The 26534-nt window shown below is 33.1% G+C and overlaps 1 protein-coding gene across 3 annotated transcripts in view; it reads right to left on the bottom strand.

Annotated features, from left to right (window-relative positions):
• Positions 1 to 26534, bottom strand: part of LOC114332125 (protein Gawky) — a 202073-nt gene that overhangs the window by 32373 nt on the left and 143166 nt on the right. For 2 of the 3 annotated variants that reach the window (XM_050646833.1, XM_050646831.1), the window contains exons 7-14: positions 25723 to 26045; positions 17765 to 18214; positions 14644 to 14835; positions 9505 to 9663; positions 8065 to 8207; positions 6459 to 6612; positions 6164 to 6378; positions 5833 to 6085 (exon numbers count right to left, since the gene is read on the bottom strand). In XM_050646833.1, the coding sequence (XP_050502790.1) occupies positions 5833 to 6085; positions 6164 to 6378; positions 6459 to 6612; positions 8065 to 8207; positions 9505 to 9663; positions 14644 to 14835; positions 17765 to 18214; positions 25723 to 26045 (1889 nt within the window). The remainder of the gene's footprint in view (positions 1 to 5832; positions 6086 to 6163; positions 6379 to 6458; positions 6613 to 8064; positions 8208 to 9504; positions 9664 to 14643; positions 14836 to 17764; positions 18215 to 25722; positions 26046 to 26534) is intronic. The other variant, XM_050646834.1, reaches the window with a different exon arrangement.

Genomic DNA, 26534 nt, shown 5'->3' with positions numbered 1-26534 from the left:
TTTTGCTTGATCGGCCGATACTTCTATCGATTGGTGATGTATTTCTTGCTATTTTGACCATACGTGTCTCTCTATTCTGCTATGTGGTTGTTCCATTCCTTTTTCTTCTATTTAGTGTCCATTCGTTTATACATCCTGGGATATATAGTCCTGAACATTTCAGGGACTACCTTTTTCGCTTTCCGGTGACACTTATAAGTGTCTGCTTGTTCCAACTGCGTCGCTTCACTTGAAACAAAGTTAGAGAACTATAGGCTCTTCCAAGTTGTGCGTTACCTTTTTCGCTTTCCGGTGACACAATTATAATATATCTGCTTGTTTCAACTGCGTTGCTTCACCAGAAACGAAGTTAGAAAACTATAGGTATTTCCAAGTTGTGCGTTACCTTTTTCGCTTTCCGGTGACCCAGTTATAATATATCTGCTTGTTTTAACTCCCTTGCTTCACCAGAAACGAAGTTAGAAAACTATAGGCTCTTCCAAGTTGTTCGTTGCCTTTTTTGCTTTCCGGTGACACAATTATAATATATCTGCTTGTTCCAACTGCGTTACTTCACCAGAAAAATTAAATTTTTAGTTTATGAATGTTCTTTATATTGATATCGATTTCCCAAGTAAAAGTCGAAACGTCAAGTAAACTTGATTTCAAACTCGAATTGTGGCTTATGCCCAAATAAAATAGTAAATCTTATTTTGTATTTATCATGCCAGTAAGAAGACAAATGTGAAATGGCCTTTTTTACATTGGTCCGCATGTATATTTTCTATTTCAGCTTCTATTTCCCTTCAGATATCTGCTTTAAGTTGTTTTTTTTAAATGGTCCTTTCTTGAGAATCCCACAATAATGATTTTCCACGGTAAACATCAATACGTTTGATATTTCCTTCCGACCACTCCATTACTAACAAATATTCAACTCAGGCGTGCCAAAACCAACAAACCACTCGCAAACCCGTCCAAATACGTATTGCGAACCATCAAAGCGTTTGTTGAAAAACCGACAGAAGTTAGATCGTGGTGCGCCGTGTGCGAGCCGTTTGTGCGCCACTTGAAAACACGTACTAATCTAGCAAACATGCTGCGCGCGAGCGGCTCGCATGTTTGCTAGGTTTGCTCGGTTCAATACTGACTGGTTCTTTACTGATTACTATTGTTTTAGTTTTCTCAGAAATCTTGTAATCAGTAAAGAACCAATCAGATGTAAAATAGAATTTGATGGTATGTATTAGTATTGAACAAGTAATGGAAGTAAAATACCTTGGAATTACATTGTCAAGTCACGGACACGGAGACCTGGACAAAGAAGTGAGAAATCAAGTAAAAAAATCAAATAGACTGGCAGGATGCCGTAATAACACTATATTATCGCGAAACCGACATATTAACACTGAGATGAAGTCAAGAATTTATGTATTCTCCTTCAGTATTTCTATTTTTGAACATATTATATATCCAATATTTCCGTTGCCTTTTTTTATTGAAATTATTTTCTTCATCCAATATAATAGCTGTTATTATTAAATTTTCTTCAGACCACTTATTTCATCAAGCCGGAAAAAACACGTGTATTCGAGTCAAAAATTTAGGGTAAAATGTTACCAAACCGGTACAAAATGTGTGGAATATTCAGGGCCGGTTGTTCGAACGCTAATCAACAATGATCACTATCAAATATTTAATTACTGTCACAACTGTCAATGTCAACTTTGGTTGGGTTGCTGAAAACCTAATTGATTATAATTATGAGATTAGTCAATCAATTATCATAACAATTATTAACATAATTGATTGACTAATTTCATAATTGTAATCAATAATTATGTTTTCAGCAACCCAATCAAAGTTGACATTGACAGTTGTGACAGTAATTAAATATTTGATAATAATCATTTTTGATTAGCGTTCGAACAACCGGCCCTAAATGGGGAAAGTAAACGTGACGTCTAGTGAGAATGGTAGTTAAATTAATGGGAGGTGTATAGAATGAGTATGGAAAGTAAACAGGAGGTATAGTGAGAATCGACCCTTAGAGTCGCGGACGCGACCCATCGCAAACAAGGCAGTGGAAGACTTGACATTCTCATTAAAAATTGAATTAAGTCCTCGTCGCATCCGCGACTTCCAAATGCGTTCATGAAGATTAAAAACAACGTAAAGAATCTCAGCTAGACTAGTCCGCGACTCTCTAATGCGTTTCTGCCTTAAATATTTAAATAGAAACATTTTAACAATGATTTTGAAAATGATGGGAGGATGTGAACAGTTGAAGACAGTGTAACATGGATAACGCCCTAACAACACAAAACATTCCAGGAATGTACTACCAAAGTTCTATCAATATTTGAATGTCCTGGCCATTCAGGGAACATTCGGTGAACATCTGATTAAATTATTCCTGGAATGTTACCATAAGACATTCTGTGAACATACTACCAATGTTCCTATATTTTAAGCTGCCAAATAATAAATACTTGTAACGATATAACATTTATTTATAACAGAAACTTGTGCAAAAACGAAGAGAGGCATTTATAATTATTCTCAATTGCGTTCATTTTCAAATTTGCCGCGCGTGTATTTGTCAGAATTTGTGAACGGCGCTTAGAGAGGGCATCACGTGACTAAAAACGACCAATGACCACAACGAACGACCTCACTTCGGCGCTTCGCGTGAATCGCGTGGCTTCGGTTCGGCCATCTTGCCGTCTTGTTTTCGTTTTGGTAATGTTTGGTAAACGAAACGTGTATGTTTTTTGTTGTTTGTTTTGTTTTGTATTTGTGCTTGTATAGTGCATAATGGTGTCCTGTTCTCAACGAAGTTGCAGTGGCAAAAGCAATGTATTCTACAGGAATAACGTTTCATACTAGGTTAGTTAGTATGCAAATATGTAAACAAAGGAATAACCCCTATTTCAGAAAATACTAATACCCTAATACTATTAATAAAAAATCTTTTAAGTAACGTAGATATAACAAAGTGAATAAAATGCATAAATCCGAAGAATTATTATTTTGTAAGTTAATAATTGGTCATATCCATTTATTATTTTAATTGCGAATAAGCCACAAACTTCGCTTATTCCTAACTAAAATAGTAAATAGAGATAATATAATAACAAAATAGTAAATAGAGATAATAACAAAAGGATTAAGTATTTTTGTAAAATTAAAATAATAATTCTTTTTGCGTTTTTGCTAATGTATGCGTTTATAAACACGACGGTAGACCACACACTATAATAGTACCAACTACATATAATGAATACACAGAATATAAAGATATTGTCGGTCCGCTAAACTCAGAGTCCCAGTACAACTGAGTCTCACACAACTGGCTAGTGATTTTAGTAAATAATTTTGCAAATTTACCAAAAAAAGAAAATAATTACTAAATAGTTAATAATTACTAATTAGTTAGTAATAGGGCTTTTCATTCAGTCATTTGTTCCAACATCTATCATATGTCGTATAATCCGTGTATAGTAATATTATACACAGATTATACAACATATGACAGAAGCTGGAAACAAATGACAATCGATGAAGCCCTATTTTGCCAATTTTGGCAAAATTGGCCAAAAACAAAAAAATTACCTACTAAAATCACTAGCCAGTTGTGTCTGAGTTTAGCGAACCGACTATATTATTATTAATAAACAATTTCTAAGCTGTTTTATAATATTTTTGAGTTCATTAATCATATTTTTTATTTAAAACATAAATTCGTTAATAATGCTTAGTAATGCATATATTTGTATTTTTAGCTTTCCAGAAGATCCTGAGAAAAAGGCGTAAAGTATGGATCAGATTTGTTAGTAGAGGAGTATGTTCAAAACATTTTTTAGAAAAAGATATTGACAGAACTTCACTTTCATCTGTTCATTGAGAGGCTGTACTGTTCCATTAGCTTATGTCACACAGGTAATATGCTTAACCTAATTAATAATACAGTCCGTACAATATAGATACCCTTGCACTTCATTATCTACATCAAAGATCTAAGTTGACATTGTTTAATTATTTGATTAATATTCAATGTAAATAAATAAAAACATCAGAAATAGAAAACAAGAATTAAGTTATAATCTTACGTTAAAGTAAATAATAAAAACAATTAATATAATAAAATAAATACTTATTTGTTTGTGAAAAAGCTATTTTTTTGTGGCATTTTTGTAATAAACTAGTCTAACTGGGAAATAAGCCACAATTTACTTGCAAAAATAATTTTATTAAGGTTCTACTTCCACATCGGATGTCATTGTCAAAATACAAAATATTATGTATTATTTATTTAAATATTATGTAATATTTATTTTATTATTATCCAGATTAGCCATACGGCTCACACTCCCTCTAGGGGGAAAATTGACTCATCCCAGATACCTACGGTATCAAAAGGATTGAGCTCTGGTGGGACTCTTTCCATGTTATCGAGCCCTAGGTGACTTGATATGCTGGAGTATCTCCCAGAAATTTTCGTACACATCTAGCCGTCGCAAGTAGTACAGCTTTCTGCATAGTCTTATAAAGGTGTTCATTTAGACCCAGCTTTTTTATGTTTTCGAGGAGCTTCTTCGGAATGACTCCAGTAGTAGACATAATAATAGGTATCGTCTGGGTACTTTGCATTCTCCATTGTATTCATATTTGAATTTCCAGATCTCTGTACTTGGCTATCTTTTCAGTAAATTTACTGCGCAGATTATTGTTGTTAGATATCGTCACATCAATTAGTGTTGTTTGTCTTGTTAATTTATTAACTAGTATGAGATCTGGTCTATTATGTGCCACTGTTTGGTCTGTGAGCACAGTGCGGTCCCAGTATAGCTTGTAGTTGCCATCCTCAAGCATACTCTCAGGGACATATTGATAATATGGGAGATGGTTCGTTTGGAGAAGTCCCAGCTTGATAGCTATCTCTTGATGAAGGAATTATTGCTTATTATTATTATTATTTATCCATATTATTACCTGTAAATAATATTTCTTCTGATTGTTAATTGTAAAGGATAGAAAAATTACCATTTATTTTAATTTTTTTTAGAATCAGCTGAGAGAAGTGGTCTACAAAGAAACAGGAAGGAAACGGAATATGTGGCTACGAAAGGCAAAAGAAAGGCTTACAAAGCAAATGTGACACATTTTTTTATAGGAATATCAGTAAATTACATTAAAAAAATGTATGAAAAGATTTTGTGCAATAAAAATGTTTATATTTATCAAGGATGCATTATTTGGTATGGCCACGTATCGTCAGTGATGTGACAATACCTCCTATCTGTTTTTTCATGAGATTTGTAAGAGAGACTAAACACTTGTTTGGGCCACCTCCTGTTTTCATATATTTTTTGACTCGTTTTGTAGTAAATTCAACTATCTATTTACTACAAAACAAGTCAAAACTTACATATGAAAACAGGAGGTGGCCTTAAAAAATGTTTTTCGTCTCCTGCAAAACTCATGAAAACACATATAGGAGGTATTGTCACATCACTGACGATATATTTCAGAGAATGTCTAAAAAATATACTGTGAATGTCCTAGGAACATTCGTGGACATTCATGGAATGTTCGTGGACATTCGTGGAATGTTCCAACAAGACATTCAGTCTAAAAAATATACTGTGAATGTCCAAAGAACATTCGTAGACATTCATGGAATGTTCCCACAAAACATTCAAGGAATGTTTAAAATGCTGACACGGCACTTTCCTGGGACTTTCCAGAGACATTCGTGTGCTTTTGGGGACATTCCAGGAATGTTTTCAATGTCCTGTGTGTACCTTCTAGGAACATTCCTGGAATGTTTTGTGTTATAGGGACACTCACCTGAGCAGTCAAATTTCGAAGCAATAACCATTGGGAAGAACCTCCCCAATTTCCGGAAGTTCTTTGGCCTCCTGGTCCCCACGGCATAGTGTTAACAGCGGACCAACCATTTGATATAGCACCACTTCCCTTTGCAGATAAACCAGGGGGAGGACCTCTGGATGATTTTGGAGCTCCCCAAAGTTCAGAGGTCACGGCAGTCGAGGGATTCAAATCTCCTAAAGCTTTAGATGTTGGCAATTTTCCAGGAGGACTAAAAAAACAAAAAGTTGTTGCTGCTTGAAACAAAAAGATGGTTATAGATACAAAAATGTTTCAAAACATGTCTTACCTAGTAAACGCACTTGATGTAGAGGTACCAGATGGATTAAAGCTCCATGTGGATGAACTGAGACTTAATGATTGTATACCATCAGTGGCAGGGGGACTTTTGCTGGGATTCATGTTGAAAAGTTCATTGTCTTTGATTGTTGCTATAGACAGGGGACTACGCACCACCGAACCAGGTGTAATACTGGGGTCATCTTCAATTTTTATTTGATTACCCTAAAAATAAAAAGTAAAATATTTATCATTTATTTAGCCATAAAAATTGGATCGTTGAAAAAGCGGAAAGATAACCTCACCTTCCAGGGCTTTCCAGGTTCAAACTCAGGTACAAGATCAGTCAGGGAAGGTTGAGTGGTGGTTGACCACTGTGCGTCTTTCACATCATTCGAGTTATCATTGGCTGAAGAATCAGGCCAACCAGTATCTCCTGTTCTACCAGTAGACCATGGTCTAAAATTGATTTAAAAATATACATTAATAAAGATCGTATAGGGAAAGCAATACAATATTCTTGAATTGCATTTAAATATAAATATACATTGCTATGCTATATACAGAGTGAGTTTTATGTATGGAAAGCCTCAATTATCTCTGAAACGGCTTGCACGATTTTTATAGATTTTGGTGGGTAAGGGTTTTCTAATGCGGCCGATATTATAGTGGTATGTAATTACATTGTTGTCAGATCTTCCGTTTGTCTGTAAATTTAATGAACTTTCTGATTTCAAATGGAACACCCTGTATATTTTTTGCGTTTTAAAGTCCTTAAGAAATGCTGATTATTTTTCATGTCATATTCCCTATACCTAGGGATATAACTCCAAATAGGAGTTATTGTTACATTTATTTAAAAATTTTTTAAACAAATTATAAAATAAATTTTTTCGGCCCGGGTAGACATCATTTTAAGTTCTTTGGATCATTGGAAACAAAAAAGATCTTTTGTAATTTTTCTCTGAAGTTAAACGTTTTCGAGTTATAAACAATTTAAAACTGAAAAAAACGAAAAATGACGATTTTCAAGGTTCAAAAACACAAATATGTATAAAATATTATTTTTTAAACTACGAGGTGCCTAAATTCAAGTTCAAACCTTATTTTATCGGTAACCGATAAGTAATTTGGGCTTGTTTCATTTTAAAACATTGTTTTTTAGTTGTTAATGCAGCCAGATCACCCATCCTCTCATATGCGCTTCATTAACAATTATTAAAATAAATGTTTTAGAATAAAACGTGCCAAAAATTTTTAAGGGGAGCTCATAGAAGAAGATTTGAGCTTGAATTTAGGTACTTTGAATGTAATTTCAAAAATTATATTTTTTACTTGTGTTTTTGAACTTTGAAAATCATCATTTTTCGTTTTTTTTTCAGTTTGAATTTGTTTCACTTCTCTTGAAACTCGAAAACGATTAACTTTAGAGAAAAATTACAAAAGACTTTTTTTGTTTCCAATGATCCAAAGAACCTAAAATAATGTCTAATGTCTAATTTTTATAATTTTTTTTAAATAAATGTAGATTATTGTAGCAATAACTCCGAAATTATGGCATTTAGGTATAGGGAATAGAGTATACAAAATAATCAGTATTTCTTAAGGACTACAAAACGCAGAAAAATACAGGGCGTTCAATTTGAAATAAGAAAGTTCATTACATTTCCAGAAAAACGGAAGATCTGACAAAAATGTAATTACCACTATAATATCGGCCGCATTAGAAAACCCTTACCCATCAAAATCTATAAAAATTGTGTAAGCCGTTTCCGAGACAATTGAGGCTTTCCATACATAAAACTCACTCTGTATTGTTGACATGGTGCAATTGGTAATACTTTTGGTACACTGATCATCAACCTAATAATTTTGAAGGAAAAAATAGAAATCATTGATAACAACACTTACCCATCTGATGGATTGAGAACGAGAGGATTCATATTAGGCGAGGTATTAGGAGGTTTGGAAGATGAACCAGGTGCTCTACTGAATTCTCCACCATCATCCTTATCTTTACTTATCCACTGGGTGAGTCGTGATTGTTGTGGGTTCTGGAAAATAAAAATATTACTTACATATCCTTATGACAGGTGGACTGAAAAGTTCGTAGGCTGAAACATAGATGACACTGCTGGTATTAAATCCATATGATTCTTAGTCAGCCCTAACCTTCAAAAGATGAGTGTATAAATTTGGCAGCTGTTGAACTGTTAGTTTATGAGATATAGCATTTTAAATGAAGCAACTTAAGTGTTAAGTTTAAAAAAAAATGGATAAAAAGGAATTTTGTGTTTTAAAGGATTGCTATTTGGCGAAAAAATACTGTTGAAGCCAAGGCTTGGCTTGATTAACATTATACAGACTCTGCGCCAGGAAAATCAACCGTTGAGAAGTGGTTTGCTAAGTTTAAGTGAGGCGAAATGAGCACCGAGGACGATGCACGCAGTGGACGCACCAAAGAGGCTGTTACCGACGAAAACATCAAAGAAGTCCACAAAATAATTCTAGATGACCTTAAAGTGAAGTTGTTCGAGATAGCTGAGACTCAGATATCAAAGAAGATATTAAAGGAACATATTGGATATATTGTGCATGAATATTATTGGGTATGAGAAAGCTCTGTGCAAAGTAGGTGTCGCAAGAGCTCACAATCGCACAAAAACAACAATGAATTGGTGATTCTGTGAGGATCAAAAACAACAACGAATTGATTCTGTAGTGTTTGAAGCTGTTCAATCGTAATAAAACAAAATATTTTCGTCGATATGTTAAAATGGATGAAACATGGCTCCATCATTTCACACAGGAGTCCAATTGACAGTCAACTGAGTGGACTGTACCTGATGAACTGACTCCAAAGCGTAGAAAGACACAACAGTCGGTTGGCAAGGTTATGGCAACATTATTTTGGGATCCGCATGGTATAATATTAATCCACTATCTTGAAAAGGAAAAAACCATTAACAGCGACTATTACATTGCGTTATTCGAGTGTTTGAAGGACGAAATCGCGAAAAAACGGCCCCATTTGAAGAACAAGAAGAAGAAGAAAGTGTTATTTCATCAAGACAACATACTTTGTCACAAATCAATGAAAGCAATGGCAAAATTTCACGAATTGGGCTTCAAATTGCTTCCGCAGCCACCGGATTCACCAGATATGACTCCCAGTGACTACCATCTGTTGGTTTACCTCAAGAGAATGCTTGCTGGAAAGAAAATTTAGCGCCAATGAAGAGGTAATCGCCGAAACTGAGGCTTAATTTTTTTCTATGTTAGCCTACAAACTGTTCAACCCAACTATTATTTATTAGATTTGCATATATTTTAAAAACTAAATGAACATACCATTTGAGGCTCTTTGTTAATGCCTAAGTCACCAAAATTGGTTTGTAAAGCGTTTATCGAATCATGCATGGGATTCGTTTTAAATGAGTCATAGGCACCCATGCTGCTTTGGTGTTGTTGTTGCTTAACGTAAGTCGCTTGTTGAGCAGCGATTTGATTCTGGAATTAAAAAAAAAACTCGCAGATTAATATTAGTTTTTTAAAGTACTAGTACACTTTAGACGGCTCAAAATTAAGCATTTTTTCAAGAATTTTTTTCTCAACCCCTTTGTTAAAATTTAATATGAACATAAAGCTTTCAACATAATTCAACTGAAGTCTTAGACAGTACAAAAAAAAAAGTTTTGTTTCATTTTTACATTTACACTCATGTTTTAGAGGGCGCCAAAGTCGAGGCCTCCAAAAAAAGTTGTTCCAATGACTAATCAGTTAATCTCAGGTTTGGGATCATTGAAACAAAAAAATCGTACATCATTTGAAAAAGGAATGTTTCTCACGTGACAATTTACCACCGTTAGTAAAAAATTCTCCAAAAAGAAAAAATGGCTGAAATTTTTTAAAAAATTGTGAAAAAATCGCTTTTTCTGCTGTTTTTCATGATTAAAAAATTGTTTTTTTTTATTTTTTAGGCAAATTGTAGTAAATTGTCACACAGGATATAATGACAAATAAAACGCACCGGGATTTATTTAAATCGGTCCAGCCAATCCGGAGATTAACTGTCTGCCATTGGAACAACTTTGGGAATATCCATAAACCACGTCGTTGAAAAGGGGGAGGGGGGGGGTCTTTGCTTATTACGACGGTATACGACAGGGGGAGGGGGCCATGAGTGCACATCCGACGTCGTTTGATGTTCACGAATATAAAAAATTACCCTATTTTAGAATTAAAAAGAATTATTAGGTATATTACTTTTATCGCACACTTTTCATTTCGTTTTTAGCACTCACAACCTTAATAATATTGCTAGCAGCTTTGTACAGAATAACAATAAAACATTGTTCTATGTATTTAAACAAAAGCTTCTGTACAGAACAACGTCTGGAAGCAATAAATATTAAACTGTCATTTATTTACTGAATACTCTGTGAAACAATTCTACAAGAATGAATTGAAATAAAATATTCTATTTTATTTACTTAGTATTCTTGTTCCCATGATAATTTTTCAGTGCGTCAGTTTTTCGATTTCTCTCTAATGCATTAAGTTAGATGAGACGGAAAAAGCGGTAGCTCCGTGATTAAACACAAAAATAATGCAGCATTACAATGGTTATATACATAAGATGTCTATTCCTAACCTACGTTTGATTCGTTGATATTTAGAATGCGCGTTTTTTCTAGCCAATCAAATACTCGTATTACGAACATTTGACGAAAACTTCGTTCATTTTGGCCATTTTTTAGAAGTGTCAAAGAGTCAAGTGACGGTTATTATTCAGGTCAGTATTTTGTGTACCTGTCATTTTGAAATTTCGAATTCGACTTCCCTTGTGTTTCACAACGTGTTTGTGCATTTTTTTGTGTTTTGGTTTAGAATTTAGTTCGTTAAAAGTTAGTCATTGGCGTGAGAAGACTAGAGACATTTGAGATGTACCGAAGAGTGCTAAATATCTCATGAGTAGATAGAATAGCCAACGTGGAGGTAATGAGACTTACGCATAAGGAACGAGAAGAACTAACAAATAAGAAGAAAACTGAGATATATGGGACATGTGATGAGAGATGTATAGCTAATACTCCAGGTCATTATACAAGAAAAAGATCTATAGTAAGGAGACGTAACTCATGGCTGAAGAACCTTAGGAACTGGTTTGGATGTAATAACAATGAATTATTTAGAGCCGCGGTTTCAGAAATAAAGATCGCTCTGATGACTGCCAACTTTTGAAGCGGAGACAGCACCTAGAGAAGGAGATAAAAACACAATTAATGGATAGTTTTGTGTCATTTTTTAATGTTTCCATATTTATAAATTTAATTAACAATATTCTTTACTTTTTAATTTTATTCCCCTTTATAAAAAATACCTACATGTTAACATATTGTGTAAAAATCAAATATACTAAATTACTAATTAGTTTAATTCCACCAGCTTTTCACCTATGGCTAAGTACGATTCTAGCATCTGTCAGAATCGTCAATAATTACATGAAATAAGTCTCGACACACCCAATACATTATATGACGTCATAATTAATGACGCACTGAAAAATGATCATGAGAACAAGAATACATTGTATTTATACTTAATAAAAAAAATGGTATTGAAATCAAAACAAAATAATCATCAAGATTTATATGATGCAGTTAAGAAAGCATAGGAACTCCGATAAAAGTATTGTCTTTTGTTCCAATAAAACTAATTAGTTGTACAGTGAATTGAGAGAAAAAGTACGTGGATATTAATGAGCTACATAGTAATACTGATTTGGATACATTCGTAAATAAACTTTGATAGCTAACTCTAAAAAATCCAGAAATAACATGGAATTTAGAAAAAAAATCTCTAAAAGAGGGGTCACGAGTTGCAATTGCGACGTCGGTATGAGGGGGGGGGGTCAACTGTAAACGACGCTTTACGACGGAAGGGGAGAGGGTATTAAAAAGTCCAAAATTTTTACGACGTAGTTTATGGATGTTCCCTTTTTTTTTGGATGACTCGACTTTTTTTTTAATTAATTTGATGGCTTTGGTAGGGACCAATTAGCCAGACAATTTTTTCTTATAATAAAAAAATCAAACTTTTGTTTTCTTTATAATTTAATTTTTACTTATCTTTTTATATGTAAAATTTAGTTTGATTTTTTTCTTATTCTTTTTTGCTATTGTTTTTTTTGTCGTTTTGTTTTTTTTATTTAATTTTTTTTATATTTTTTTTATTATTTTTTCGGTGCACACGTACAAAATATAACTAGTTGCAGAATTGCTAACAAAGATGTGGTTAGTAATTTACAATTTCATTTTGCACCTGTTGGTGTGATTATACGAAGATAGATTGATATTAAACTAGCCTTTGATAGATGGCGCTACTTGATACCGAATTGCTTTCGGTTTTGACATTTGCCATTCATGACATGACGTCTGTCAAAATTTTAAGTTTTAAAAACAATTAGTTTGGTTTTTACAGCCGTCAAAAGCAAGTAAATTTTGTGTTTTCTGAGAAATGGAAAAAATCGAGTATCCTTCGGTGATTAAGTTCCTCCACACAAAGGGTAAAACGAATGTGAAAATCAAAGCCGACCTAAACGAAGTGTATGGTAAGCTTGCACCTTAGTTAGCAACAGTAAAATTTTGGAAAGCTGAATTTGTTTGTGGTCGTACGAGTGTTTTTGATGATGAGCGTCCCGGGAGGCCAAATGAAGTCACCACGCCGGAATTAAGCTCCGCGAGTTGATAGAGCTCCTGAACATTTCCTACGAATGCGTACACAACATCATTCACCATCATTTGGACATGAAAAAGCTATCCGCGCGATGGGTGCCGCGTTTGTTGACAATGGACCAAATGCGAAAACGTGTGACCACTTCTGAGACGCTTTTGGCGATGATACGGCGTGATCCAAAGGATTTTTTTCGCCAATTTATCACCGTTGATGAAACCTGGGTGCATTATTACACACCGGAAACCAAAGAACAGTCAAAACAGTAGCGCAAACGCGGGGAAGGCCCACCGAAGAACGCAAAGAGTGCACATTCGGTCGGCAAAGTGATGGCGACTGTTTCCTGAGATGCGAAGGGCATCATCCACATCGACTACCTACTTGGAAAAACAGTCAATGGCGAGTACTATGGCAAAAAAATGGCAAAGAGGACGCAGTTTCGCAACAAATGATGAAGTCGTCGCTGAAACTTCGGCCTATTTTGAAGAGCTCGAGCAAAAGTACTATTCGGATGGGATAAAAAAAAATTGAACATCGTTTTACTAAGTGTATCGAGCTAAAAGGGGACTATGTTTTATATCTAGTTTTATATGAATCCACCCTACTATAAGGAATACAATATATTATTATTCGTATTGAAAATTATACAATTTAAATTTATGGGTAAAAAATTGTTGTTATTAACTATTTCATTATAGAATTTATCTGTGCTTGCACTATTTAATGAACACCCGAGTATAATATGAGTTAAGTCTCCCAGTTCACCACATAAACATGAAGAATCATCAATTTTACACCAATTTTACATTTATAGGTTGGTGACATTGCATGATTTGTTCTTATTCGGTTAATGGTAATAATAAAGTTCCTGTTGTTTTGGTTGTGGAACCATCTTAGCCTCGGGATCTGGACTTGACATGATTTGTAATTTAGTCCTGTTTGTTTGCTGTTTAACAATTATTGCCATTTGGTTTTGAGCTGAATTTTAAGTATGGAATCCAAATCGGTATAAGGAATACGCTGATTAATACAATCTCTGTCTAAGTCTGATGCAGATTTTGCAAACTTATCGGCAATTTCGTTTCCTTGAATACCCGAATGTCCTTTTATCACCTTTCGTTGCGAGAAAGTATTTCGTAATTGGTCTGTAATATTTCTACTTCTAGATGATTTAAGTTCTTGGACACACCTATATTCTTTAGTCTCTCGACGACACTTTTGCTATCTGTAAATATAATACTTTTCGATCTATCAGTCCTAAGTATATATTTCAGAGCTTCACTTATTGCAAACATTTCTGCTGTATATATCGTTGCCTCATCTGGTAATCTGGTCTCTTCGTGATATTTTGTGGTGTGATCGTAAAAACTGGCGCCTGTACGAATTTTTTTTGATCCATCGGTGTAAATCTGGTTGTAGTCGGGCCATCGTTGATTAACCGTTTCGAGAAAGTGGTCGTGTTTGTCCATCTCAAATGTCTTGATTTGTTACGGCTCGACTTTGGCGCCCTCTAAAATATGAATGTAAATGTATTAATGAAAAAAAATTGTACTGTCCTAAGACTTAAATAGTATTATGTAAAAAGTTATTATATAAAAAATATATAGCTAAAAAATAGTAAAAGCTAAAATATGTTCATTTTTAATAAAGGGGCTGAGAAAAAAATTCTTGAAAAAATGGTTAATTTTAGCCTTTCTAAAGTGTACTAGTACCTTAATAAATCCATTAGATTTGAAATGGATTTGATTAACTTACCTGTAAATTGGCAATTGATTGTTTTGTTTTTGTGATGAGTACTGAAAACTGCATATAAGCGTTATTCTGTTTTCCGTTGATAGGCGTACCAGTTATTGATTGTTGTGATATGAGCTGCTGTAAATTCTTGATCTGTTGCAACAGTTGATTTAGAAGAACCAACGTTTGTGGCGCCAAAGGTTGATTAAGAATCTGAAAAAATAAATAAATAAGTAGCTTAGTAGCTAAGCTGAAAGCTTGATGTACTCAAATGCAATTTGGTTCAACCCAGAAAGGAAGCATTTGAGATGTGGTACTATAGTACGACTTTAAAAATCCCATGGCTCGTGCACACGATAAAGACTTCAGAGAAAAAGCTGAAATCTTGATGCACTCAAATTAAATTTGGTTCAACCCAGAAAGATAGCATTTGAGATGTGGTGCAATTGAAGAATTTTGAAAATACCATGGATCCAATGACTTACAAATACAGAAGTATTAAGAGGGCTACAAAAGGATTGCGAGGTCATCTTCTTCTTCTTACAAGTGCCGAGACCGTTTGTCGATCGTTGGCTCTCATGTTGCCCAGCATATTAACAATCATTGTCTTATTTACAGCCGCACGAAACAGTTCAGTGCTAGTTTTCCCAAACCATTGGCGTAGGTTTTTAAGCCAAGAAGTTGTACGGCGGCCCACACTTCTTTTTCCCATTATTTTACCTTGCATGACAAGGTGAAGTAGGTCATATTTTTCTGGGTGACGCATTATATGACCAAAGTATTCCAATTTGCGCCTTTTAACGGTGTTCACTACTTCGCAACTTTTATTCAAACGTTGCAAAACCCTTTCATTTGTGACTCTTTCTACCCAACTGATCTTCAGAATACGGCGGTAGACCCACATCTCAAATGCTTCTAGGTTTTTTAAAAGCGATTCTGTCAGGGTCCATGCTTCAACCCCGTAAAGTAGTACTGGGACTATATAACATCGAACCATTCTTATGCGAAGTTCCAAATTTAGATCATGACTGCACAGGATTTTCTTAAATTTCATAAAACTTGTTCTTGCTTTGGCAATTCTACTTTTTATTTCTGTACTAGGGTTCCAGCTTTCATTAATATGAGTACCCAGATATACAATATTACTTACTCGTTCAATTGAGTCATTACCGATTGTTACGTTATAGTTATTATTATTTACGGCTGCCTGTTTACTAATAACCATAAACTGCGAGGTCATAAAGAACAGCAAAACAAGAAAGGTGGAATACTTAGGCCATATTACCAGAGGGGCAAAATATGGAATATTAAGGCTCATAATGCAAAGTAAAATTTGGGGTAAAAGGTCCATAGGAAGACGAAGAATTTCCTGGCTAAGAAACCTATGAGGGTAGTATAGTTGCAGCTCAGTAGATCTTTTCAGAATAGCCGCCAATAAAGTATGAATAGCTGTGATGATAGCCAGCATTTGATAGGAGAAGGAACTACAAGAAGAAGAAACCAAGTGAGTTTGATATTAATTTTTCTAATAATATTAATTTTAGCTGTAGGTTTAAAGGTACACACATAAATATGTATTCATAAGCAGAAAAATAAATGTGTGCGTCTTGGAACTCCCCACTTCAACTGGACAGAGCTACAAAAACGCCATCAACTCTGATGACCATGAATGAAAACACAATTAAATATAGTCGGCTTCTATATTTTGTGCTGTATGAAATCTTATATACATTTTCCTTTTCTGTATGAAATCTTATATACATTTATTAATATATATTACTGTACAGGGTGTTTCAAAAAAAAGTAACCCCGTCTCTAGGGTAGGTAAAAAACTGAAAAATAATTGGGGTTTACTTAGTAAAAAATTTTTGTAACGCCATCCGTTTTCAAAATACAGGGCGTTGAAGAAAAAAAGAATGTGTGTGTACTTTGTACGCACGTAAGAAGATATTCTTCTATTATATAATAGGTAATTTAAACGAAGTAAATATACTTAAAAGGTTATTTGTATTTTATTTAAAAATCAAACTAACTTTCTTATTAATTTATTAATTAACTTTCAAAAAAATTTTATTAAAACAACCAAAAATAAAAAAAAAATATGAATCGCCCAGGAATTGAACCCGCAACCTTCCAATCTCAGTGCTACCGCATTTCCCACTACTCCAGCGAGGCCCTAGAAATAGACATGTAAGTTTCGGATATAATTACACAACACGGCGACATATAGTGTAAAAATGTTATGCTTACATAATATTTTATTATGTTACTACAGGGAAACACAAATCCAAAAACACAAGAATTATAATAAATAATACATTTCCTAAAACCACTAATATATTCTTTTAATGACTTATTTACAGATACATACATACCTATCTTGAAAGATTAGCAATGAACTACACACTGTCAGAACTACACACTGTCAGAACTACATACTGTCAGTGTGCGCAGGCGCGCGGATCATGTACAATTTTACCCTCAATCGATTCGCCGCTAAAGAAGAATATCTTCAAAAAAGATTTACGCATTTTTGAAAATTGAAAAATTGAAACAAGGTTTAAAAACTCTAATTATTGTTGATTTATCGTCATAACAATCAATAAATGTCAGATTTCCATGGCACACTTGGAGAAAATAGAGGTATACCTATTAGAACTTTATCATTACTACCAGCATCAATTATTACTTCATAATTTTCAAATCAAAATATTCCGAAAAGGGTACACAGCATCGAGTTTTACCAAGAGTACCTTTTTCGTGTAAAATTGAATGATGTTTAAGTTTACTTGAAATTTTGATTAATAATTATACTCTTAAAAAAGTTATATTGACTAATACTTAGTACGATCCGTGTAACTAGCGCCCTCTATGAGAATCAGATATAAAAACAAATTCATGGGATGTATCAGCTGCCAAAACATATTCGTATAAAATTTCATTGCAATGTTGCCAGTATTTTGGGAAAAATCGTAAAAAATGCGTAAATTTTTTTTCTTCAACGCCCTGTATCTTGAAAACGGATGGCGTTACAAAAATTTTTTACTAAGCAAACCCCAATTATTTTTCAGTTTTTTACCTACCCTAGAGACGGGGTTACCTTTTTTTGAAACATCCTGTATAAGTATTATATTTTACTAACCTGGTGATTGAGATACCCTGCCTGAACTGCCATCTGTATTTGTTGCACCAACATCCGTAGTTGTTGCGTTGAAGGCTGAGACTGTGGTTGGATATTTCTTCCCGCATTCGCCGAAGAACCACCAAAACCTTGAGATCCACCCCCTTGTTGTTGTGTCAACAACTTTTGTACGACAGCAGGGGCAATGTTATTAATAAGTGAATTGTTTGTTCCTGGATTCGACATATTGTTTAAGAGATTTGGAGCATTGTTTCCTGGTTGGAAACCAGTCAATTGACCACCTGGACCGGTAGAAAATCCCCGTTGACAGAACGGGGGATGTTCGTAGTGATCGTCGTGACGGGTATTCCACCCGTCGTTTGCTCGATTATTGCGCATAGGGCTGAGGAGGTCTAGAGCCTCTTCAACGTTCATGGCGCGTAAGCGTAAAGCATTTTCGACGTCTTCTTTCTAGAAAAACAAGAAGCAAACCCACATTAATAATTTTCCAATCATTAAGTACAAAATATTATTAGTAATAGATTATTACTTAAAGTAATAATATTTTATACATTTTTGGTATGTACATATTAAATTTTAGTATGTTAAATATTATTTTGATGTGATTTCCATTAATTCGTTCATTACTTTAACTATTAAGTGGAACATCACTCTGTAAACAGTCATTAACCACTTGTGTACATTTGACGAGTGAGACTCGTCACTGATATGAATAGCCAAGTTACAGATGACGAGGAATTGAATATAAATATGGGTGGTGTTTTTCTTGGAGTAATGTGGGCATACGTTGTGCTTGGGCGAATGCGCATGCTCAATTTCTCCAATTCGCTAACACAACAGGTGACCACATAACAATTGACGCACGAATATACATATTTGTTTCAGCATGTTTACATTTCCATTGGTGGAAATAAAACATACAGTTTATGAAAATGATACGGAGAATGATCTTGAGCAATCGGATGTAGAATTTATTAGTGATTACAGTGATTTGGGAAATGAATAAGATAGTGATATAGTGGCACGCCCGGACCTACAGATTTTGCCACCCTGAGCAAGATAGTAGACCACGCCTACCCCCCTCACTTAGTAGATCAAGTAATAAATTTCAGAAAGCGGCTGTACTCTAAAATTTGCTGCCTGGACAGCCACCCGGTTCGCCCACCCCAGGGGCTGGCTCAATGTGTTAAAAAAAATCAAATGAGTCGGGACTCAAGGGGTTAAATGAATGAACTTTATTAACAATAAAATCCTAAATTTACATCAAGAAATCTTTACAATCCCAATAAACAAGAAAATATGAGGCATTATTTCGCTTCGAAAGGACTTAATTACAATAAAAGAATTTACAACCAAAATTTGTCCAAGGTGAACTAAAATCCTAAATTTACATCAAGAAATCTTTACAATCCCAATAAACAAGAAAATATGAGGCATTATTTCGCTTCGAAAGGACTTAATTACAATAAAAGAATTTACAACCAAAATTTGTCCAAGGTGAACACGGATCATTAATAAATTCATTTTTACTTTTAACTTTTAAAATGATGAGATATCTGGAACATCAATGCAACTTCATATATAGGAACATAGAAAACTCATATATGTTGGAAGAATAGTACAGTTTATCCCAAACCCCTTTTTTCAGTGTGTCATACTTTGTTGAATTTGCGCTAACGCTTTAAGCTCGAAGTGACAGAAAAAACGATGTCCATGATTATTATACATGGAACTTCGAAAATTATGTATTTGTTGAAGGGTATTTCCATATTAAAGTGACTTATAGATGTATAATTGGTTGACAATTACAATACTCATAGATAACCAATCCATGATGCGAATAAAGATAATTTGAAACAAAAGTAATCTATCGTTACAGTATGTTTACAATGTTAATGGATAAAATGACAATTGTAATTCTAGGTTAGAAATTTGTCAACAACGTAAATATAAATATTTTATGTCATTGGTATATTCGCACATTGAATAGTGAAATTGTATTCTATATTTATTTATTTTTTCCTTAAAATATTTTCTTTCTCGAAACTCCTTATGCCCCTTAGGGGCGTCGGAGCTTTCTTAAAATATTTTAAATATTAATATTTGGCAATATTTATATAAATATTGATATTTATATAAACATAAAAATATCCTGACAACTGTCATATTTAACTAAAATGTCATGCAGTGATTCGTGACATTCTTAAAATCGTATATGACGTCACAATTGAAAAAAACACACACTGAAAAAAAAGTTTGGGATAAATTGCAAATGGTAAAAACCAATATCAAATGTTTTATACTGCTTATGTGTCAGACCTAGACCAAAGCTATTGAAAATTATCGTGAACATATTCACAGTAATTCGCTACTGATCAACTTTAAGAAAGTTTGTTGCAATTTTTTAAAGTTTCCACAAATTTCCATAGTGTGATTGTTTTTGTTTTCAATGTGAGCAGCGTGTTTTTTGCAGTGTTCTGCCTTTTATATTTTTTTATTATTAACGGGTTAAATAATTATACAGTATAATAATTTACTCCTCTTCTAATTCTTTGAAAGCAACAAAAAATTCAAATTTACAAACGAAAGAATGAAGTTGCATTAAAGAATTTTATATCCTCGTTTCACCCACATTGAGAAATTAATGCAGTATGTTATGTTGGCAATTATTTTTAGACCACCAATATAAATATTCTATTTTTATGTGACTCATGACGACCACGCAAAATTTGGAATAAATAGTTATTTTTGGATACAGATGATTTCAATGTTATATCACAGGGGTGGCCAAGCTCCTTTATAGTAAGAGCCACTTTTCACAAGTTAAAATTTTTCGCGAGCCGCAATTAAAAACGTATTCAAAAAGTATGTAAAGAAGGTATGTACAATGTTTTTAACAGAACTTTTATCTATTGAAAACAGAAATAAAATTACGAAATATTGAAACTTAATTACATTTGTTTTCCTTATTCTTCTTCTCGTTGTCCTTATGCCCAATAAGAGAGTCGAACTTTGCTGTCACCTATCCATCTTTTACCCATTTCTTCCACGCCTTCCGGTCTTCTTCCCATTTCCTTCACCTGTTGCGCTGTTTTCCGTCTCTTGGTTCCGATTTACTGGATTTTTTCCATCCACCCCTTTCTAGGTCTGCTCATTCTTCTTTTCCCCGTCTCTTGACATCTGTCACCTTTTTTACTAGTCTGTTCTCGTTCATTCTAGTTATATGTCCAAACCAATTCAGGTTTCTTTTTTCAACTTTTTTCTCTATTGGTCCCTGTCTTAGCATGTGTCTAATGTTTTCGTTCCTTTCCCTGTCCAACATTTGTTTTCCTTCTTTTGGTAATTCTTTAAAATTTGGTGAATAATTTGTGGTAGCACTTCTCAGTAATTCTTTCAGATGCTGGTTAGTTAATACTGATATGTGTTAGGATTTCACGAATTTTAAAATGGAATTAAATGGTCCATACAAGTACGTTGTTTCTAATGTGGAAATAATTCGACAAGCATCCTTTTTTAATTTAGAGTATTTAAGTACTTCGATTTTGGTACAAATTTCCAAAATTCGGTAATCGGCGTCGACTTATAGTTTTATTTTCGAGCTTGATCTTCTTGCGTCTCTATTAATTTTAATTCTCCAGATATTGTTTGGGTCATATATTGTTAATAAAAAATTCACCTTATGCACTATGTTTATTTCAAATGAATTCAGAAAAAAACGAAGAGACGATTTAAAATATTTTAAGCCTTGAAATAAATTTTGGAGTTCGGTCAATATTCCTTCTGACTTTTTTATTTACTCGTTAAGTTTTTCTAGCTTAATATTGTAACAAATCTTTTAAGTCGAGTAAAATGACTAAATATACAAATCGGTCTGAAGTGGGTTGATTACTGACTTTTATGCCGCGCCACTTTTAATATTCTTTCGCGCAGTTTTCGATTTGTCATATCACTCTTAGCTTGGATGGAAATGTAATTTGTTACAAAGTTGCATTTGGTCTTTCATATTTGTTGTCAGTAATTTAAAAGACATCCTGAAACACATATGAAACGATAATAATTTTTTTAAATAATAACACACAATTGAAAATGATCTCGGGTACATTTATCGAGAGCCACAAGTAATTCTTCAAAAAGCCGCATGTGGCTCACGAGCCGCAATTTGGCCACCCCTGTTATATCAGAATAAAATGTCTACAAACATTTATTGTTCTAAATAGCAAAATTTTTAATATGGTACCTGAATTGTACCTTTACATGCAACTTTTTTATTTAAGTTGGAACAAGCATAGTATTAAAATTTAAAATTGAAATCAAAGACCAGTCAATTACTATAAGAATCCTTTATACAGTGATGAGCGTGCTAATACCCAGCAGAATAACGCAAAAGATGGAAACATATTAAGTTATGAGATAAAAAGAAATGAAACTAGTGTAGGTGGGAAATTTAGCGATAAAGACCTATAAATTTATATTATATTTATTGTTTCCCTCCTTTAGACGTATCGCACGAGTTTGGCAACTGTCACTGTGACAGTGACAGTTTTAGTCGACATACTCCTCTGATACATCTAGAGAAGGGAAACAATAAAAATAATGTAAATTTTTAGGTTTTTATCGCTAAATTTCCCACCTGCACTATTTTCATTTCTTTTTATCTCACAACTTAATATGTTTTCCATCTTTCACTGTATAATCAACCAAGGACATACATAAGGTAATTAAAAATATTTTTTACTTATTAGCTACATACCATTAAAAGTGGGACATATAGTAAATATGTGCTAAAATTAATTTTGGCTTTTTTTTATTTACATTTTACTTTATGGGACCCTCTTGGGGTCTAAAGGGGGGTTGAGTTATACCTCATTATAAAGGTCATTCAATTGCCTTTTCAAAATTACCACATAAAGTCGGAAAAATGAAAGAATACCCATGAACGATCACATCAATCACTTATTTTGTATTTGCTATCTTTTTCTATAACAAACGTTTGTCATTTACTTTTGGAAAAAGTACTTTTGGAAAAATCTTAATACTCCAAAAGATTTTTGGAGTTCTAAACTCAATACTTAATACATTTACAGTTTTATTTGATCTTTCCAAAAATACTCCAAAAATATTCAATTGGAGTTCAATACTCCAAAAATTTTTTTGGAGTTCTGAACTCAATACTTACTACCTTTACGGTTTCACTTGATTTTTCCAAAAGTACTAAAAATAAATATTAATGTATGTGGTATTTTTGATAGCTTTACTTGTGTTAAATTGTTTGTGACATTATTACAATAATTCGTTGGAAGTCTACAGTTGGTTGTTGCTGGACTATTTGACATACATAATATGTCACGTTTTGAACATTCCAACTGTTAAAGGACATGTTGCGTTTGTTTACAAGTTATTAACTTTATCGTGTCTATGTATATGCATCATTGATTCTATTTTGATTTTCTTTTATTTCAAATACAGTTCACTTGGCTTATTTCTTTGTATTTCATAATATACATACTCAAGTCCAAGGTGAGGAACCAGCATTGTTCTAGACTGAATTTATATATCCAGACACATTTTCTGATGTTCTCATATACAGTATGTCCCTCCTAAGTTGTATCCATATGGAAAACATTTTTATTATTAATTTTACGAAAAAAAGTTATTCTTCATAAAAAGCTCTGCATGGTCCAAAACCTAAGATTCAACCATCAAGTACAAAATTTTTTGAATATTATATGAGGTATGTCAAAAAGTTTGAATTTCACTCAAGAGTAAAGTACAGTATTTCTCATGATCATTTTTCAGTGCGTAACAAATGATAGGAAAAAGGGTAAGTCCGTGATAATACACATTTATGACATTTATTCTAACATGACATTTTAGTTAAATCTGACAGTTGTCACATTTTATTTTCAATTTGGAATAAAAACAAATCAAAAGTGTTTCTTGCATTTATAAAATGGTATTTTCTTTGATTTGTATAGTCTTATAAATTATACAGATTATATTTGTAATATTATTATCTAATTAAAAAATTTTTTTTTTATTATGGCGCCATCTATCGACAACTAGAATAACTAGAATAAATGTTATAAAAATGTCACCGACGAAATTTAATCACCGACGTGCCTTTTTTTCTGTCACATACAATTTAATGCGTTAGAAAGAAATCGAAAAACTGTGACGCACTGAAAGATGATCATGAGAAATACTGTAGCTTTATTTTTCACAATATTGAAAATTGCTATTATGAAAAGTTGTTTGGAATTAAAAACTATATTCTAGTATGCAATTTCATCCTCCTAATTGAAAAAAAATTTTTTTTGAAAAATTATGGATAACATTATTTTCAGTTATTTCAATTTCAAATCAGATTCAACTCTTTTATTATTAATTTTACGAAAAAAAGTGATTCTTGATAAAAAGTTCTGCATGGTCTAAAACCTAATGTGCAACCATCTTATGTCACATTTGATCAATTTTATACGAGGTATGTCAAAAAATATGAATTTCGCTCAAGAGTAAAATAGGTTTATTTTTCACAATATCGAAAATTGTTATTACGAAAAGTCATTTAAAATTAAAAACTATGTTTCAGTATGTAATTACATCCTTCTAATTGAAATATTCTGAACTATAAAGGTGTTATTTACTTTTGATCTAAATTTATCTTTTTTGACATACCTCGTATAAAATTGATAAAATTTGATATAAGATGGTTTTATTTTAGGCTTTAGACCATCCAGAACTTTTTATTAAGAATCACTTTTTTTCGCAAAATTAATAATAAAAGAGTTATCAGAATTGAAATAACTGAAAATAATGCTATTTATCCATAATTTTTCAAAAAAAAAAAAATTTTCAATTACAAGGATGTAATTGCATATTAGAATATAGTTTTTAATTCCAAACAACTTTTCATAATAGCAATTTTCAATATTGTGAAAAATAAAGATCTTGAGTGAAATTCAAACTTTTGGCAAATAAAATCTGAATATAAGGTTATTTCAATGACAAATAAAAATAGTTTATAATGTTATTAATAATTAAATTAAGTATTTTAAATTAGACTTTAAACAACAAAACACAAACAATGTTTCTCAAATCAAGTACTCCTTTTTTTACCTATAGCACATAATAAGACATAATAAGGATATATATTTCTTTTAGATGTTTCTGTAGAACCTCTGGTTTCTTTATATCCAAAACCTTTAAACCTAAGAGTATAAGGTAAGGTACACAATTCTTTATTTTATTCAGCATTTGCTTCATATCTTTGCAATTATCAGTTCTATTTTCTCATTCAAAATTTCTGCTTGCTCGATTTTAGAATAATGCTTTTATGTAATCAGTTAATGTGTAAATATTTGTTCTTGCCCACTTTTATTCCTTCGCTGATTCCTGATTAACACTTTCTCAAAATATATTAATTTCAGTACATTATGCTGCACTCAACGAGCAGCATAGTTTCATGCAGTTTTCTTAAATCTGGTTTTATCTGGTGTAATGCAGTTTTCTTAAATCTGGTTTTACTTGGAAACCTATAATAATATATTAATCTACATGTTTATACCACTTCCACTGTCCTGGATATAACAAACCAGATATTTTTTCGAATTAAATAATAGATGATAGTTAAGGCCGTAAATCGAGACTATAAAAGAGTGTCAAAATGCTTAAAGTCAAATGCTCTGATATGACTCTTAGTTTAATTAAATGAACACGAATATTTTTCTATTTTTGTCCATTAACTATCTCTTGCATCATTCGTCTGTTGTTGTTTATGTCTTTATGTAAGTTTATATAATACACACGCAAGATAAATTAACTGATTTTTGTGTATCATAATATGTTATTTTTTATTGGGAAAAGTTGACTTATCAGTCCAAATTCCTATAAAGAGATTCACAGTAAATCAACAGCTAAATTTTTTTATAACTACCAAACTATAATTTTTATTTACTTACTTTATGTCCCATGTCGACCAACATCCTAAACTGTTTGGAGTTCCAAACCATTTCCTTGGTAAGCTGGGGTTTGCTCTGTTGTTTGTGTCCCCATTCAGATTCGTCCCATAAAGGATCCGGCATTTTCTGTTTCGCCCAAGAATTAGGTTCGTCCCAGGCTGCACCTGGTCCTGTTTCGTCCCAAGATCCATTGCGTCCGTGTCCACCCCACATCGAACCTTCAGGTTGTTTCATACCGCGTGCTTGATTCATACCAGGTGGTCCGGCAGGATTACCTCCACGGCCCATACTTCCCCCTGTGGGCAGATCTTTCCAGTGAGAGCCTAGTGTAGGGTGCAAATTTAGTAAAGTGCTTTCGTAACAGATTTATTTATAAATAACATCTGAAAATTATTGATACATGTGTAGAATGGCATAATAAAGTGTGGCATACAATTATTATGTGTTATATAATGTACTTATGTGTAAATCATTACTAGATTTATTACAGCAAGTTCTACAGTGCCGGCAAAAAAAATCTTTACATTGCCAAATTTGAAGACAATTTGCATGCCTTCTGTCTGACCTTGGAGGGGAGGGGAGGGGAGGGGGGATAGCGTGCTTGCGACGGCAATTATCTGTAGTTTACGGACCGCGTGGCTTATTTAGGGTATTCTGCGCGTTTGCACTGTAAACAGTTGGCTTTGTGTGGGTGGTCAGTGTTAAACTTCTTCTCATTTACCGCGTAAAGTTTGAGATCGTCAAATTCTAAATTGAACTGACAAATATGGGTCGAAAGAAACTCACAAAATAGGACAAAGGTTCGTGCTTTA

Source organism: Diabrotica virgifera, chromosome 3, assembly GCF_917563875.1.
Source record: "Diabrotica virgifera virgifera chromosome 3, PGI_DIABVI_V3a".
NCBI classification, from domain to species: Eukaryota; Metazoa; Arthropoda; class Insecta; order Coleoptera; family Chrysomelidae; genus Diabrotica; species Diabrotica virgifera.
Note: the sequence above shows the minus strand (reverse complement) of the source record. Positions and strands in the feature narration are given on the sequence as shown.